Below are 16,262 nucleotides of genomic sequence, written 5' to 3' on the forward strand. Positions count from 1 at the left end.
GACATTCGTACGTAAAGGATCTCCAGTAACCTGTTTCAGTATATACATTAATGCGTAATTCTATCTTCTCCCCTCCCCCCACCCCATTTGCAGGTTACGGGTTTCTCCAGCCAGCCCAAGCCGAGATGTTTGCGCGGCAGCAGGAGATGTTGCGGAAACAGAACCTGGCCAGGTTAGACGTGCAGTTTGTGACAGAACATTGCTGTGTAGCTGAGCAAAATGAGATGCGCACTCCCCATGCATTCAGACACCCATCTCTCTCTTCTCGTGACCCATGCTGTCCAGAGATTTGGCCCTGACAGATCCCCGAGCAGGCTTGTGTATCCATGAAGAGAGAGGGAGAGATTAGCCGCCATGCTTCACTGAGCCATAGAGATTAAGGCCACTCCAGGGGTACTATCATTCACTTCCAGTGGTTGTCTTCCACACAGTTTCTTCCGAAGCCAAACAAAAAGACATTACCTGCTTTTATGTATGTATTTATTTCTGGTAATTTATGTGACACCTCTTCAGAATCCTGCTTACAGTTGAACACAATGTAACGGTATAAAACCAAGCCATTAAAAACAAACCACTGGAGCTAAACAGCATAGAAAGTATCCATAAAACAGAAGGCAGACCACTAAGAAACTGGTAAAATAAGATCCCTGTTTAAAAAACTGGGTAAAAAAAGATGTGTTTTGGCCTGGTGCCTAAAAGAAAGTGAAGTGTAGGAGGTTGGATGAGATGACCCTGGAGGTCCCTGCCAACTCTATCATTCTATGGTTTTATGATTCTAGGCAAGCCTCAAGTGGGGAAGGTGTTCCAAAGGCAAGGGGCCACCCCAGAAAATGCCCTGTTCCACTGAGGAAACACTCTGTCCTGAAGTTCTTCCTAATGTTTAGCCAGAAACTCATTTGATTTAATTTCAACCCACCGGTTCTGGTCCAACTTTCTGGGGCAAGAGAAGAGACATTTTAGAGTCTTCCCCAATAGGGACTTGCCCAAGACCATGCAGTCACATATGTGACTGGGGGTGGGACTTGACCAATCTTCAGCCCTCTCTCTGTCGTGTCTGTTTAGGCTAGAGATGTCGGCCGAGATCATCCGCCAGAAGGAGCTGGAGAACCTGCATCGCCAGAGGCTACTGGCCGGTGACCCAATGACCTTGCACACGGGCCTGCCCCCCGATCACCCGGCTCTGCGCAACGTCCACGACATCCCTGAGGGGCACCCGCTTCGGGACGAGCTCTCGCGGAGGAACGCCATGCTGGTGCTCCGGCACAACAACACTCCCCTGTTGTCACTGAACCATCACGGGGTCCCCGGCGCCTCCACCACCCCGCCCAAAGAACACAGCGGCGGCAGCAGTAGCAGCAGCAGAAGGGCAAACCGGAAATCGGCGCATCACCGGGCCGAGGCGTCGGGCCAGAACGAATCCAAAGAGCTATCCGAAAGCCGGGCCCCTGACGGCAACGACGAGGAGATGAAGGATTCGGAGAGCGACGCTGAGGCGAACGACGAGAAGCTGGAAAGCGTGAAGGCCGAGAGCAGTGCTTCGGCCGGCGAGCTCAAGGAGTGCAAAGAGACAGTGAAAGCCTGCGAGGGCGCCAAAGAACTGAGCGAATTGGCTGCCAGCCAGAACGCTCCTTGCAGCTCCTCCAGTGCCGAATCACCCAGCCATCTCCTTGGCCCGGTCATCAACAAAACCGAAGCCAAATATCTTCCTCCGGCCTCTCTCCCTCCACCTCAGCCCTTGCCTTTTGGATTCCCCTACACCATGAGCCCCTATTTCCACGCAGGTAGGTGGGAACCCTGTTAACTCAGAATATCGTTGGAATGCACATGAATTGTGTGTGTGTGTAACTCAATGGATGCCATCCTAAACTCCAGTGAGGAAGAAAGCCAGGATGGCAGTATAATAAGTCATCCAACAGAATGACGTCATATGAACTCTGGCTGTCAACCCTTGAGTTGGAATATTCTTGGAGAAGTGGGGGTGGAGGTGGTGGGCTCTCCTTCCTTGGAGGTTTTTAAACAGAGGCTAGTCAGGGGTGTCAAACATGCAGCCCAGGGGCCAAATCGGGCCCCCGGAGAACTCCTATCAGGCCCCTGAGCAACTGGCTCTTGTCTGCTTCCTTCTTCCTCTCTCTTGCTTCCTTCTGCATCTCAGCTTGCTTTGCAAGGCTCGCACAGGAGCTACAGAGCAAAACCTTGATTTTCTCCATCGGTTGAGGTTCCTCTCCCTCCTGGAGGGAAAGAGCCAGAGCTTCCTTTGCCCAGTTCCCTGGATCCCATTTCCCCAGAAATACAAAGAAAGCACCTTTAAGACCAACAAGTGCTAATGTTTTAAGTATGTTTTAAGTTTTTTTTTAAAAAAAATCTTTAGTTGTGTTTGTGTCCTTTAAAACGTTTTTGCTACCTAATCCTAAATAGGTATAAACATGGCCCGGCCCGACAAGGTCTCATTTATGTCAGATCCAGACCCCATAACAAATGAGTGACACCCCTGGGCTAGATGGCCATCAGACAGTAATGCGGATCCTGTGAATTTAGGGGGGAGGTAGTTGTAATTTTCCCGCATTGCGCAGGGTGTGGGACTTGTTGCCTTATGATTCTGCCCTCCCTGTGCAACTCAGTGGGGCCAGACAAGACCAGGGTGGCAGCTTGGGCCCAGCCCGGCCAGTCTCCTGAACCTCTGAGCTCGCTGGGCCTGTGGGGCTCAGGAGAGATGCCCCCCCTCCAGCCACTGGCCCAGCAGGAAAGATACCAGTGCCCATAGTGGCCAACCCACTCATGTTCCCTGAACAGCGACGATGTTTGTGACGTGACAAAATTGTGCTTCCCTCTTCACAAGAACACGAGGGAAGCCATGTTGGATCAAGCCAATGGCCCATCCAGTCCAACACTCTGTGTCACACAGTGGCCAAAAAACCCAGGTGCCATCAGGAGGTTCACCATCAGGAGATCCACCAGTGGGGCCAGGACACTAGAAGACCTCTCATTGTTGCCCCCCAAGCATCAAGAATACAGAGCATCACTGCCCCAGACAGAGAGTTCCAACAATACACTGTGGCTAATTGCCACTGATGGACCTCTGCTCCATATGCTTATCCAGTCCCTTCTTGAAGCTGCCTATGCTTGTAGCCGCCGCCACCTCCTTCCCTCCCCCCCAACAAACAGAGGCCAATGAAGTAGGCCAAGGCAGGGAGCTCTCAGGATGATGACTTCTTGCATGTTTTGCATTATCCAGACACATTGCCAAAGAGGGGGGGGAGAGGGGGGAATTCGAGTGTTCTGCTTCCGATGTCCTCTATGCCTCTCAAAAATCCGTCTTCAGCGGTTTATGGTGGTTGTGGGTTGTGGTGGAATTCCTGGCCTTCTCCATCCTGCCTTAGTTGTTTTGTCCTTCTCTGGGAAGGCCTCCTTCCAGACAGACGTTGATGAATTGGTGAGGCTCAGGGGGAGGCCAGTAAAGATGATGAAGGACTTTCAGGGCTTGACCTCTGAGAGGAAAGGCTGAGAGAATTACGTCCGTGTTTGGCTGCCTGAACGATGGAGTGAGGTCTGACAGATGCCGAAGGTGGGCGCTGGTTGGAAGACGGGTGTGGAGGGAGAGTACCAGAGGTCGTGGGTGGGCCCTATGAAGGTTTGAAAATCCAGCCCCCTCTTTCCAATTAGGGTTGCCAACCTCCAGGTGGAGCCCAAAGATGACAAAGAGATTCCCCGTGGAGAAAATGGCTGCTTTGGAGGGTGGGACTCTATGGCATTATACCCCATTGAGCCCCTCCTCCTCAAACCCCGCCCTTTCCAGGCTCCACCTCCAAAAGCTCCAGGGGTTTCCCAAACCAGACTTGGCAACCTTCCATCATCTTCTTTTTTGCACAAGAATATCTTCTTCTGTACAGAATTGTCCCCAGATAGACGAGCAAAGGATATTTCCCGTGGGTTGTCAGGAGATCTGCTTCTCTGTGGCTTCTTTCCACAGTGCGGTGGATAACAGTGTGGAAGTCTGGGGCAGGCCACTTGGTGTGTGTGTCTTTTATAGCCATTCATTGCCTTCCCTTCTGGCTGGGTCAGTTGAAGAAGAAGACTGCAGATTCATACCCCGCCCTTCTCTCTGCATCAGAGACTCAGAGCGGCTTACAATCTCCTATATCTTCTCCCCCCACAACAAACACCTGTGAGGTGGGTGGGGCTGAGAGGGCTCTCACAGCAGCTGCCCTTTCAAGGACAACTCTGCCAGAGCTATGGCTCACCCAAGGCCATTCCAGCAGCTGCAAGTGATGATGATATTGGATTTGTATTCCACCCTTCACTCTGAATTTCAGAGCGGCTCACAATCTCCTTTACCTTCCCCCCCCCCCCGACACCCTGTGAGGTGGGTGGGGCTGAGAGGGTTCTCACAGCAGCTGCCCTTTCAAGGACGACTCCTACGAGAGCTATGGCTGACCGAAGGCCATTCCAGCAGCTGCAAGTGGAGGAGTGGGGAATCAAACCCGGTTCTCCCAGATAAGAGTCCTCACACTTCACCACTACACCGAACTGGCTCTCTGTGATAGCCATGGCTGACCGAAGGCCATTCCATTAGCTGCAAGTGGAGGAGTGGGGAATCAAACCCGGTTCTCCCAGATAAGTGTCCACACACTTCACCATTACACCAAACTGGTTCTCTGGGCCCAACCCAATGTGGTTCTAGTCTTCCAAGTGTTACCATCGGTAGCATGAGAAGGCAGCACAGGAAAGCAGATGCCACGTTGCTACAGTAAGGTTTGAGAAGACCGCTTAATGGCCAAAGAATGCCTCTGTATTAATGTACTTACTTCACTTAATCTACTTGACCTGGATGGTCCAGACCAGCTCAGTCTCATCAGATCTCGGAAGCTAAGCAGGGTTGGCTGTTGGGATTTTTGCCTTTAAAAAGGCGGTGTGCAAAGAAGAGCTCGACAAAGTGCTTAAGGTTATAAGGAAACAAAAGTTTACTGGAAAACGGCAGGGAAGGGAACTTTGGATAAAAGAAGTAAAAGCTTCTTAACTCGCCTCCTAACTGCTACATGGCTGGAAACAGAAGTAAGGACTACTCCTCCTTGCTCAGAAAACAAACAGCAAAAGACCAGCTAATAAAACTTGTGGCCTACGAGATCAAAGCATTCATTCTAATCAATCGATTGACAGCCAACAAAGTGGTTACAGGTCAACTCATTTTGCTAAGTAACACCCCAGGAGGGTGGTGCAGAATTGTTTTCTGTTGCCCCGGAAGGTAGGACCAGAACCAGTGGGTTGAAATTAAATCCAAAGAGTTTCCGGCTCAACATTAGGAAGAACTTCCCGACCGTTAGAGCGGTTCCTCAGTGGAACAGGCTTCCTCCTCGGGAGGTGGTGGGCTCTCCTTCCTTGGAGGTTCTTAAACAGAGGCTAGAGGGCCATCTGTGGATCCTGTGAATTTAGGGGAAGGTACTTGTGAATTTCCTGCATTGTGCAGGGGGTTGGACTAGATGAACCTGCGGGGGTCCCTTCCAACTCTATGATTCTGTGATTCTATTATTATTCTATTTCCCTGACTGACTAAAACACTTCTTCTACAGGCTGTAGGTCAGACAACGTAGCATCCTGCTAACCAATGACAACAGTTAGCTCAGTGATGACTAAAATGTAGCAAACGCCACATTGGCCCTGGTTAGTCCTTGGATGGGAGGCCACCACGGAAGTCCAGGGCTGTGACACAGAGGCAGGCAATGGCAAACTACCTCTGAACATCTCATGTCTTGAAAACCCCACAGGGTCACTATGTAAGCTGCAACAGGATAGGACTTACCACCACCACCTAGAATCATAGAGTCGGAAGGGACCTCTAGGGTCATCTAGTCCAGCCCCCTGCACAATGCAGGAAACTCACAAACCCCTCCCCCTAAATTCACAGGATCTACATTGCTGTCAGCCAACCTGTCCGTTCCTTACTGTTTTAGCAGAGGTCGTGGCTCAGTGGTAGAGCCTCTGGCTGGCATGCGGAAGGTCCCAGGTTCAATCCCCAGCATCTCCAGTTAAAAGGGACCGGGCAGCAGATGATATGAAGGACCTCTGCGTGAGTCCCTGGAGAGCGGCTGCCAGTCTGAGTAGACGAGACTGACCTTGATGGGCCAATGGTCTGTGTCAGTGTAAGGCAGCTTTATGCGTGTGTTTGAGTAGGCAGTTTTATATGAAACAATGAAGAAGAAGACCATAGAGTTATACCCCGCCCTTCTCTCTGAATCAGAGTCTCAGAGAGGCTTACAATTTCCTTCATCTTCTTCCCCCACAACAGACACCCTGTGAGGTGGGTGGGGCTCAGAGAGGTCTCCCACAAGCTGCCCTTTCAAGGACACCTCTGCGAGAGCTATGCCTATGCAAGGCCATTCCAACAGGTGCAAGTGGAGGAGTGAGGAATCAAACCTGGTTCTCCCAGATAAGAATCAGCGCAATTAACCACTACATCAAACTGGCTCTCTTATTCGGCCCCATGCAGCTAAAAATACAACAACTGCTCCTAGGAATTTGAACCATATTCTCAGCCCTAGATGGTTGTCAAGAGTTCACTTGCATGTAGATCGATGAGTTTTTCTTAACTTGGGAGACAAGAAAGGGCAGTCCCTAGCGCTAACTTGGTACCTTTTGGGGGTTTTCCCCTGGAAGCTGTCTCCATCACTCACACACACAGCATTAGAGGTGGTGGAGTATTATTTTTCCTCCCATCTTCAAAAACAAGCATGTACTTCTGCAGGATATATACATGATGCAGAATAAGAGGGCAGAATGGACTGCTCCACCTCAGACTGCAAGGGGAGGAATCACAATTTTGAATGCTGTTTACGTAATAAAAATCCTCTGTGAACAGAAAACTAGTTCCTCAGGGAGAGATAGTCTCCTTTGCCCACTGTGCTGGCTTTCTGCTTGCAGGGAGTTCTAAAGGCACATTTCCCTCCCGCTACCTGAAGCCTGAACTGGTGTTCTCCATTCTAATTCTGCTTCACATGTTCAACCAGGCCAGAAAGTGAAAACCAACCAGGAAGGATCTTCAAGGGATGCGTCTGAAATTCAAGCAGCACGTCAAGGAGGTCTGATGTCTGAACCCCCTTGACGCCAGTTTGATGTAGTGGTTAAGTGTGTGGACTGTTATTTAGAAGAACCAGGTTTGATTCCCCACTCCTCCATTTGCAGCTGTTGGAATGGCTTTGGGTCAGCCATGCCTCTCGCAAAGGTTGTCCTTGAAAGGGCAGCTGCTGTAAGAGCTCTCTTAGCCCTGCCTGCCTCACAAGGGTGTCTGTTGTGGGGGAGGAAGGTAAAGGAGATTGTGAGCCGCTCTGAGACTCTTCGGAGTGGAGGGCGGGATATAAATCCAGTATCTTCATCTACCTCACAGGGGGTCTGTTGTGGGGGGGGGGGGAGGGAAAGGAGATTGTGAGCCGCTCTGAGACTCTTCGGAGTGGAGGGCGGGATATAAATCCAATATCATCTTCTTCTCTCACACACACACACATACAAAATACTCATTCTGGTGGCTAACCTATCATGTCAGAGAAAAAGATCTTAGCCAGTCCTTTCCCTGCCACAGGGCTTTCAAGGTGTGTTTGTTTTAATGCGTGGCAGTATTGGATTTTTTTTAAACAAATTGTCCACCTTCAACCTGACGTGTCATTTCATTTATTAAAATATTTATACCCACTTTTTGACTGAAGTAGCCCACAAAGCAATCGATAAAAATGGTTTTAAACCCTCCCCCCCCCGATAAAAATATATTTGTCAGTGGGATGCCAGCATAAATAACCAGAATCAACAGAAATAATCAGCTGAATGAGCACAATGGAAGGAAGGAAGGAAGGAAGGAAGGAAGGAAGGAAGGAAGAAAGAAAGAAAGAAAGAAAGAAAGAAAGAAAGAAAGAAAGAAAGAAAGAAAGAAAGAGAAAGAAAGAAAGAAAGAAAGAAAGAAAGAAAGAAAGAAAGAAAGAAAGAAAGAAAGAAAGAAAGAAAGAAAGAAAGAAAAAGACTAGCCACTGGTGATGATGGCCACTCTCTTCAGAGCCATAACAGCTCTCTTTAAAAGTGCAGCTTAAACCTGAGGACTTTCTCCAGGAAAGGAGCTCTGTAGCCTTGGAGCCACCATCGAAAAGGCCCTGTCTCTTGTGACCACCTGCCAAACTTGGGATGGTTTGGCACCTGGATTCTCTGCAGACAACCTGAAGTACATCTCTGCAGTGCACTGGTCACACAGGGTTCTGGCTTCTCTGTTTTTGTCTAAATCTGACATGAATTAGGGCAGAAGAGGGAAAAGGGGACTGTTAAGAACATAAGAGAAGCCATGTTGGATCAGGCCAATGGCCCATCCAGTCCAACACACTGTGTACACAGTGGCCCCAAAATATTTTTTATATATATATATATATACACACACACGCTGTGGCTAATAGCCACTGATGGACCTCTGCTCCATATTTTTATCCAATCCCCTCTTGAAGCTGGCTGTGCTTGTAGCCGCCACCACTTCCTGTGGCAGTGAATTCCACATGTTAATCACTCTTTGGGTGAAGAAGTACTTCCTTTTATCCGTTTTAACCTGACTGCTCAGCAATTTCATTGAATGCCCACGAGTTCTTGTATTGTGAGAAAGGGAAAAAAGGACTTCTCTGCTTTCTCCATCCCATGCGTAATCTTGTAAACCTCTATCATGTCACCCCGCAGGCGATGTTTCTCCAAGCTAAAGAGCCCCAAGCGTTTGAACCTTTCTTCATAGGGAAAGTGTTTCAAATCTTTAATCATTCTAGTTGCCCTTTTCTGGACTTTCTCCAATGCTATAATATCCTTTTTGAGGTGCGGCGACCAGAACTGCACACAGTACTCCAAATGAGACGGCACCATCAATTTATACAGGGGCATTATGATACTGGTTTTACTGGGCATTCATATTTCTAGGAAATGGCTCTTTGTACTTCAGTGGGTTTTTAAAAATACCCAATGATCTATTGCTTGTTTATTTGACAGACTAGCCATGCAATCCTAAGAGCACTTTCCAGGGAGTAAGCCCTATTGAATAGCCCCTAGGAGAATTCAGAGTAAATCTACTTAGAATTTCCCTCTTCAACCTTTGCCCTTTGCACCACTAGAGTCTCCAAAGTAGGCTGGCATCAGAACGGCAATAAAGTACAAATCAAAACAACCCCCCAAGACCCTGTACAAATGAATAGCATCAGCATCAAAAGCAGATGAAATTTATTTACTCATATGCATATGTGTTTTGACTGGATCGTCGAATATTTATCTATACTTTTAAAATTCTGTTTTAATCTTTTAAATATTATAATGCTACAGCGTTTGCAATCTTAGGGGACCTCATTTGGGTGGGAAGGTGGTGTACAAATGTTTATAATAATAGTAGTAGTAAATAATGATGTCCCTCCAGAAGGGAGAGTCAAGCAGGTACCAGGCAAACATATTTGAGGGGGTGGGATCTATAATTGTTAAAATGCGGTGTTTGCAATGTGTTTGTAATGTGAGAACAGCTATGGAGGTGGATTCTTCTCTCCCTTCACTACTGGGTTGCATTAGCGCTTGCCGACTTCCAGATGAGCATGCCGTGTCGATTCACAAATTACAAAAACACATGCATCTTCACCAGAGCTTTTGTGTGTGTGTATAAATTCAGCAGGAACTCATTTGCATATTAGGCCACATCCACTGACATCACCATTGTTTCATGAAGGACTTTTTTGTAGAAAAAGCCCAGCAGGAACTCATTTGGATATTCAGCCACACACCCCTGACACCAAGCCAGCCGGAACTGCGTTCCTGTGCAATCCTGCTCAGAAAAAAAGCCCAGCCTTCACATAGACACGTGTGTTTGTGAAGTCCTAGCATGCACAGGAGTTCTGTCCAGTCTGCCTTGGAGGCTTCTACCCTTTGGCTGGTTCTGTTTGCTAGCTAAAACATTCTGCAGGGAAGGGAAGGAAAAGAGGACAGGAGTTGAAGCAGCAAGAGGGAGGTGGGGAGACAGGGGAGAAGGTCAAATAAGCCACTTGGGTGGGTGATGGAACCTCCCTCCCCTGGAAAGGAGCCAGTCAGGTGAGCCCAGAGATGTTAACCCCGGAGCTCTTCTTTGGCATTGGAGGAAAGCAGCCATTTCTCTCTGACGGACAGATGGTCAGCTGTGATGGATGTCCCCAGCAGCCTCCCACAGATGAGGCTGTCGGCAGAAACTTTTCTTTACTGGCTGTTCTATAGGGCAATGCTTGCCTTTAGAAATGGGGTAGAGTCCCAGGTGGGCCTGGCTCACACCGCTGCAAGCCGTGAGGAACGGTTAAGGCAACTGTTTTTGGGAATAATTATGGTAGACGGCTTGCGCTTACTCTCAGAGATCCTTCTGTGCTCTTTTTTTATAGCTGTCAATAGCTTGAGCAGTCAGCTCTGCTGCACTGTAGTTCTCTATGCAAGTCTGTAATTCTGGTCTTTCTGTTTTGCCCTTGGGCGTGCCCTGTGGTTCTAGCACCTCGGCTGGCCTGTCGGGCAGGAAAACCCGTTTTTAGAATCGCAGCTGGGGCTGTAAGCCAGTCATCGTTGTCGTCTTTTGTCAGGAGGGTACCCTTTTCTGAGGAAGGTTTTGGGATATTCTTTTTGGGCTGGGTCAAGATGTGGGTCTTTAGCAGCAAAAGGGCCTGTCTGCACCATGGTTGGATATCACAGTGGCAGCTATGCATGTGTGAACCAACCCCAGATGTGTGGCTGCTCACAGCAGGAAGGCCACAGCCCTTCTGGCCACCGTAGAGGGGGAGAGGGTGGCCAGATCCAGCTCAGGAAACCAGGCTGGATTAACAATAAGGCCAAGTAGGCACTGGCCTATGGGCCTCCATGCCTTTAGGGGCCCTGGGCCAGCTTCCCCCCCACCCCGGTTTACCCCCTCCCAGCCAGCAACTGAGCCGCTCCTTGCCCGACTTGCCTGGTGCCGCTGCTGCTGGCGTTGTTGCCAAGTTTGCCTCTCTCTGTCTCTCTCCCGGAGCTTTGTCAGAGGAGCTTTTGAGAAGGGGCCTGCAGGCTGCAGCAGGGGCCATAGTTTTCCAAGGAGGCCCCGAGATTTCAACTGCTCAGGGGCCTCCACAGGGTTTAATCGGCATGGTAGGAAACTCCTGGAGATTTGGGGGTGGAGTCTGGGGAGGACAGGGACCTCACTGGGGGACAGTGCATAGAGCCCGCCTCCCCCATGCCTCCATTTTCACCCTGAAAAATCCTCCATTTTCTCCAAGGGAACTGATCTCTGTAATCTGGAGAGGAGCTGTAATTCTGGAGGGGCCCCCCAGGTTCCCCTCGCTTGCTGTTGTGCTGGGTGATCCGAGCACAAATAAGACTTTGCCTGGAGGGTGGAGGATGGCACCAGGAGAGATGAGATCTGCCCTGATCCCCGAGAAAAGAGAGAGAGAGAGAGAGAGAGGCTGGCCGCCTTCCAAGGAGAATGAGGGAGGGCCGCCTCCTCCGGCACTGTGGAGGCGGAGAGCCGATTTCTATCCCCGGTGACAGAAAATTGACGAGGGCCGTCCACTGCCGGGTCGATTCCCCGAGCTGCCTCGTGAAAGCCCAGCCGCTGCCAAATGACCTCATCTCGTCAGGGTTTGGCCGCGTCCTCCCTCCCCCTCCCGTCCTTCGGAAAAGGTGAAGGATGGAACCGGCGAGAGGCTAAAATCTTCCTATCGATCTGCAGTCTGGAGAGCAATTAACGCCAGCCTGCAGGGCCGCTCTGTGACCCCAGCCTCTGCGGGGCAGCGGGGAGAGGGGGGCGGCGGAAGAGAGAGAGAGAAATAACAAGATGGATTAAACCCTTCCGTGTGGGTCGGCTGCTTGGAAGAACAGGCCTCTATCTGCTGCTCCTTTTGGACTTCCAGCTCTAGAAGGGGAGGAGGCCGCCTGCTGGGAGTGTTGTTTGCACAGAGATTTACCCCTCTCCTTCCCCAGAAGAGCCCTGATTTCGGTGGCCATGTGTACACCATGAGCTAGAAATCCCCAACCTTTTTTAAGCCTGTGGGTGCCTTTCCAATCCTGACACAGGGTGGTAGGTGGGTGCAGGTACAGAACGGCTTGCTGCCTGTGGCAGAATCAACCACACTGTCAGGGTTCAAGGTTCTGGGTAACTTTCAGAGTTAAGAAGAAGACATTGGATTTATATTCCGCCCTCCACTCCAGATTTCAGAGGCTCACAATCTCCCTTTATCTTCATCCCCCACAACAGACACCCTGTGAGGTGGTGGGGCTGAGAGAGCTCTCTCAGAAGCTGCCCTTTCAAGGACAACCTCTATGAGAGCCATGCTGACTCAAGGCCATTCCAGCAGCTGCAAGTGGAGGAGTGGGGAATCAAACCTGGTTCCCTCAGATAAGAGTCCACACTTAACTACAACACCAAACTGGCTCTCTGTAACACTTTTATAAGGTTATCCCACTTCTATAAGGCTCAGCCATTCAAAAGCCCTGCTGGACACAAGACTTTTGGAAAAAACCCTGGGTGGAAGCGTGGTCAATCCCAGGGCTCCACTTTGGAGACCCTGCCGTACACTTGGTTTGGTTTGATAACCACTTGTAAGTGGCAGGGCTTTCCACAAAGAATCTGAGGGACAGTGGTTGAGCAGGGCTCACTTCAGGGTTATCCTTCTCCCCCTAGAGATCCGAGGGGTGAGGCATGAAAGGTGAGGGAGCATTCCGAGGTGACTCTGTCCAGATAGCTTAGGAAAGCAAGCCAAGTTGCGTGCAAAACACAGTATTTTCTCAGAGGTTTATAAACAACGTCAGCATCTCTTTAGGTCTGAACCTGAGCCAGTTTGGTGTAGTGGTAAGAACGGCAGACTCTAATCTGAGAGAACCGGGTTCGATTCCCCACTTCTTTCTATGAAGTCAGCTTGGGCCAGTCCCAGTTCTCTCAGACCTCTCTCAGCCCCACCTACCTCACAGGGTGTTTGTTGTGGGGAGAGGAAGGGAAAAGAGATTGGAAGCCGCTTTGAGACTGAGTGAAGGGCGGGACATAAATCCAACTTTCCTCTGAGGGTGATAAATTGAAGATCCAACTTTTCCTCTGAAGGGGAAAGGCATCGCTTTCTCCTGCAGGTCCTCTCTTTGGCTTCATGGGCCTTTGGCCCGTTACCTCCTCAGTGCTTAAAATGTCACAGAACTACAGTTCGGGTTGGGAGGGGGAGAGATCGGGCACGGCTCTATCATTTTGATCCTCTCACCTTCTTCCAGGGAGTCGGAGATGTACAGCATTTCCTCCTTCTCTGTCTTGTCCTCACAACAACTTTGTGAAAATGAGAGCGAGTGTAACTGTTGAAGGAGAGACTCAGCATGCTTGTTTTTTTTTGGGGGGGGGGCATTATAGAACTCCAAGTGTGTATAGATCCGGGGTGGCCAAACTTGCTTAATGTAAGAGCCACATAGATAGAATAAACATCAGATGTTTGAGAGCCACAAAACATGAACATCAGATGTTTGTGAGCCACAAGACAGGGAGGGAAGAAGGCAAATAGATGGAGGGGGAGGGAGGAAAGAAAGCAACTTTAACTTTAAATGCATTCTCCAAGCTGCTGGCTGCTTGCCTGGAGAAGTGATTTAAAGAGACAAATGCCTTCTTCAAGTTGGCCGATGGGGTGGTGGGGGCTTTGAGAGCCACAGTTTGGCCACCCCTGGTATAGATGTTATCGCCTTGAATGGGATGCCTCTCTTTTTCTCAACCTGGGAGCTGCCCTTTGACCCTTCCTCTCGCTTTGTCCTCTCCCTCTCTTTACATGGCCTTTCCTAGAGACATGTCTCTACTACAGGTCTTTCCTGGGGATACAGTGCCCTCACTCTCCCACACACACACACACGATGCCGGACAAGGCGGCCATTTGTGACAGGGAAAATACTCTTGATTAGGCTTCTCTCTCTCTCCTTTTGACGGCAACCTGAATGTGAACTGGATCTATTTGAACAAATGTAAGTTTTTACCTTTTTTGCGGTCTACTTCTTGGGAGATTAATTTACTGCACTCAGTGGCATGCTTCTGTAACTGGGCAAAACTCTGCTATATTAACCAGTCTCTCAACAGTAACTGGCCCAAGATCATAGCCGAGTGGAGATTTGAATCTGGGTCTTTCCAGCTCTCCTAGCCAGTAAACCCGACTCTCATTATTAAACTGCTAGTAAATCTGAACTCTGATTTAACATTTACTGCAGAGCTTTGAAAAAATGTAGTTGCAGAACTTAGGGGTTTTTTTTGGGGGGGGGTAGTATAGGATTTTGGTGTTTTCTGGCTACTGAATGTTGAAAATGGATAGAGACTTTGGGATTGTGAGCTGCGCATAATATTTTTAATATAAAAATGGGGGGAAGGGTTTAAAGAACTTGGGGATGACACATCTGAGTTTTCTGGTTGCAGAATTTGAATCTCTCTCTGTGTTGAAATTAAACTTTTGGGGTCCAGAGACTGGGGATTTGGCTAGAATATGGATTTTGGATTGTAGAACTCCCGAGTTGCCGAAGGGTAAAATTTTAGCTCCTCTGTGCTTAAAATGTCAGCCAGCAGGGATGGCCAGTGTCTTGGAGACTCCTCTGTTTGCATGTTGGCACTGTCACTTCTACTGAATTGGAATCTGGGAGGGAAGGGGGGGCCCTTGCAAATGCAGGCAACTCTCTTGGGCTCATCTGAGTCAGGGATGTTCTTTAGGCCTTGCCTGCTGTGTTTGTTTGGCCTCCTGGAGGTATGCCTGGATCTGCTGACTTTGGCAGAAGGGGGCATCTCGCGTTGCTTCTCCTCGCTCCGGAAACAGCCGATAAAGCGCCTCATTTTCCCCATTCCCTGCCGCCGTCCTCTGTAGCCTGGAAACTTTTCCGCCAGCAGACGTTCTGGTTTTCCTAGCGGTGTGGCAAGCGAGGAAGGATGTACTGTCTCAAGATAAATATTTTGGCCGAGGCAGTGTTTGGGTGGCCACGTGGAAAATACTTGTGGATTCCGACAGGCAAGCCGAGGGGAGATTGTGCATGCCAAAAGAAAAAGACGTCTGGCACAAAGCGCAGGAGGTTCAGCTGCTCCTCAGCAAGGGTGGACAGCTCTGGTTTCTCACTGGGCACAAGAGGAAGCGGTGGCCTCAATTAAAGGTTAGGTTGCCACTAACAGCTAGTTTTGTGGACCTCAGTCCTAGGTCCTTATTCAGATGTTTGCTTTCTACACAGAGCTTGCGCTGTCTCCATCCACAGTCCTTCACTGACCTGTTCCCCTGAGTAGTTCGAAAAAGTGTGAACATTCCATAACATCCCAGCAGTTTGGCCAGTGGGCTGCAGGTGTGTAAGAACTCCCAGAGGACAATTAGGATTTGCCATGGTTGAGCAACCACAGAGGGTCCTCCTTCAAGTTGAGGGCCCACCTAAAAGGGTTACTCCACAGAGGAGGCTTGCCTCTGCATGAGTCACTGCTCTATGCTTGCCTCTCTCCAACTGCTTCTACGCCTCTACAGTCGGGTGTAATTCTACCACATCTCTGTACGTTTGGAACATTCAGCCGCTCCCGAGGCTGAGACGCAACAGCATCCCCTGACTTCAGAGGCGTGTGGCACTGCTTCTCTGCAAGAGTCACTTTTGTACTCTCTAGCTCTTTCATGCTTTAGAAATGAATTTGAATATGAGCGTGCTGTGCTTGTTAATGCAGAAGAACAGTGCACCCCACTCTCAGCCTTCAGGGAATGGTGCTTTGACCTGACAGTGCAGAGGTGAGCTGGCCAGATGGCTGTAATTTTCCAGGCTAGAATTTTGGGTTTTCCCAGTCCACATGTGCGGTAGTCATCCAACCTTGGGGGGGGGGGGGGTGCTGCCATTCCATGAAGCTTTCTGGCTGGAGAAGGAGCTCGTGGCAACTGGATTGCCCAAAACAGCAGTGTTGTTTCAGTGCCTGGTGCTCAGAACAGAGCTCTTCTGGGAGGGGACAGTGGTTACTTTGTTCCTGCCCCTCCCTGCGGGTCCAGAGCGAGCATTCATCCCAGGGCCACGCGAGTCAAGGCCAAAGCCAGGGAGCCAACCCGAGAAGGCTCCGTTCCCAACCGCTCGGCAAGCTGCTCTCCTTGGCCTGCCTTTGGAAGGAGGAAGTGGATAATTTGAAATCAGTTGGCTGTTACTGCCAGATCCCCTTGGAGACGCTCGCTCCGGTTGCAGATGGAGGCGTCTCGCCGGAGCGTCGGCTGTGCCCGGAATAATTGAGTTCAGTTCCACTTCCTCTATTTACCGAGCCAAAGTTGCTCTTCCAAAACCTTGGGGAA

General features: G+C 49.7%; 1 protein-coding gene across 1 annotated transcript in view; it reads left to right on the forward strand.

Moving 5' to 3' along the window:
* Positions 1 to 16,262, forward strand: part of SAMD11 (sterile alpha motif domain containing 11) — a 226,145-nt gene that overhangs the window by 196,728 nt on the left and 13,155 nt on the right. The window contains 2 exon segments of the mRNA XM_060259593.1: positions 94 to 172; positions 1,063 to 1,781. Of these exon segments, the coding sequence (XP_060115576.1) occupies positions 94 to 172; positions 1,063 to 1,781 (798 nt within the window).

The sequence above is a fragment of the Heteronotia binoei genome, chromosome 18, assembly GCF_032191835.1.
Source record: "Heteronotia binoei isolate CCM8104 ecotype False Entrance Well chromosome 18, APGP_CSIRO_Hbin_v1, whole genome shotgun sequence".
Classification (NCBI taxonomy): Eukaryota; Metazoa; Chordata; class Lepidosauria; order Squamata; family Gekkonidae; genus Heteronotia; species Heteronotia binoei.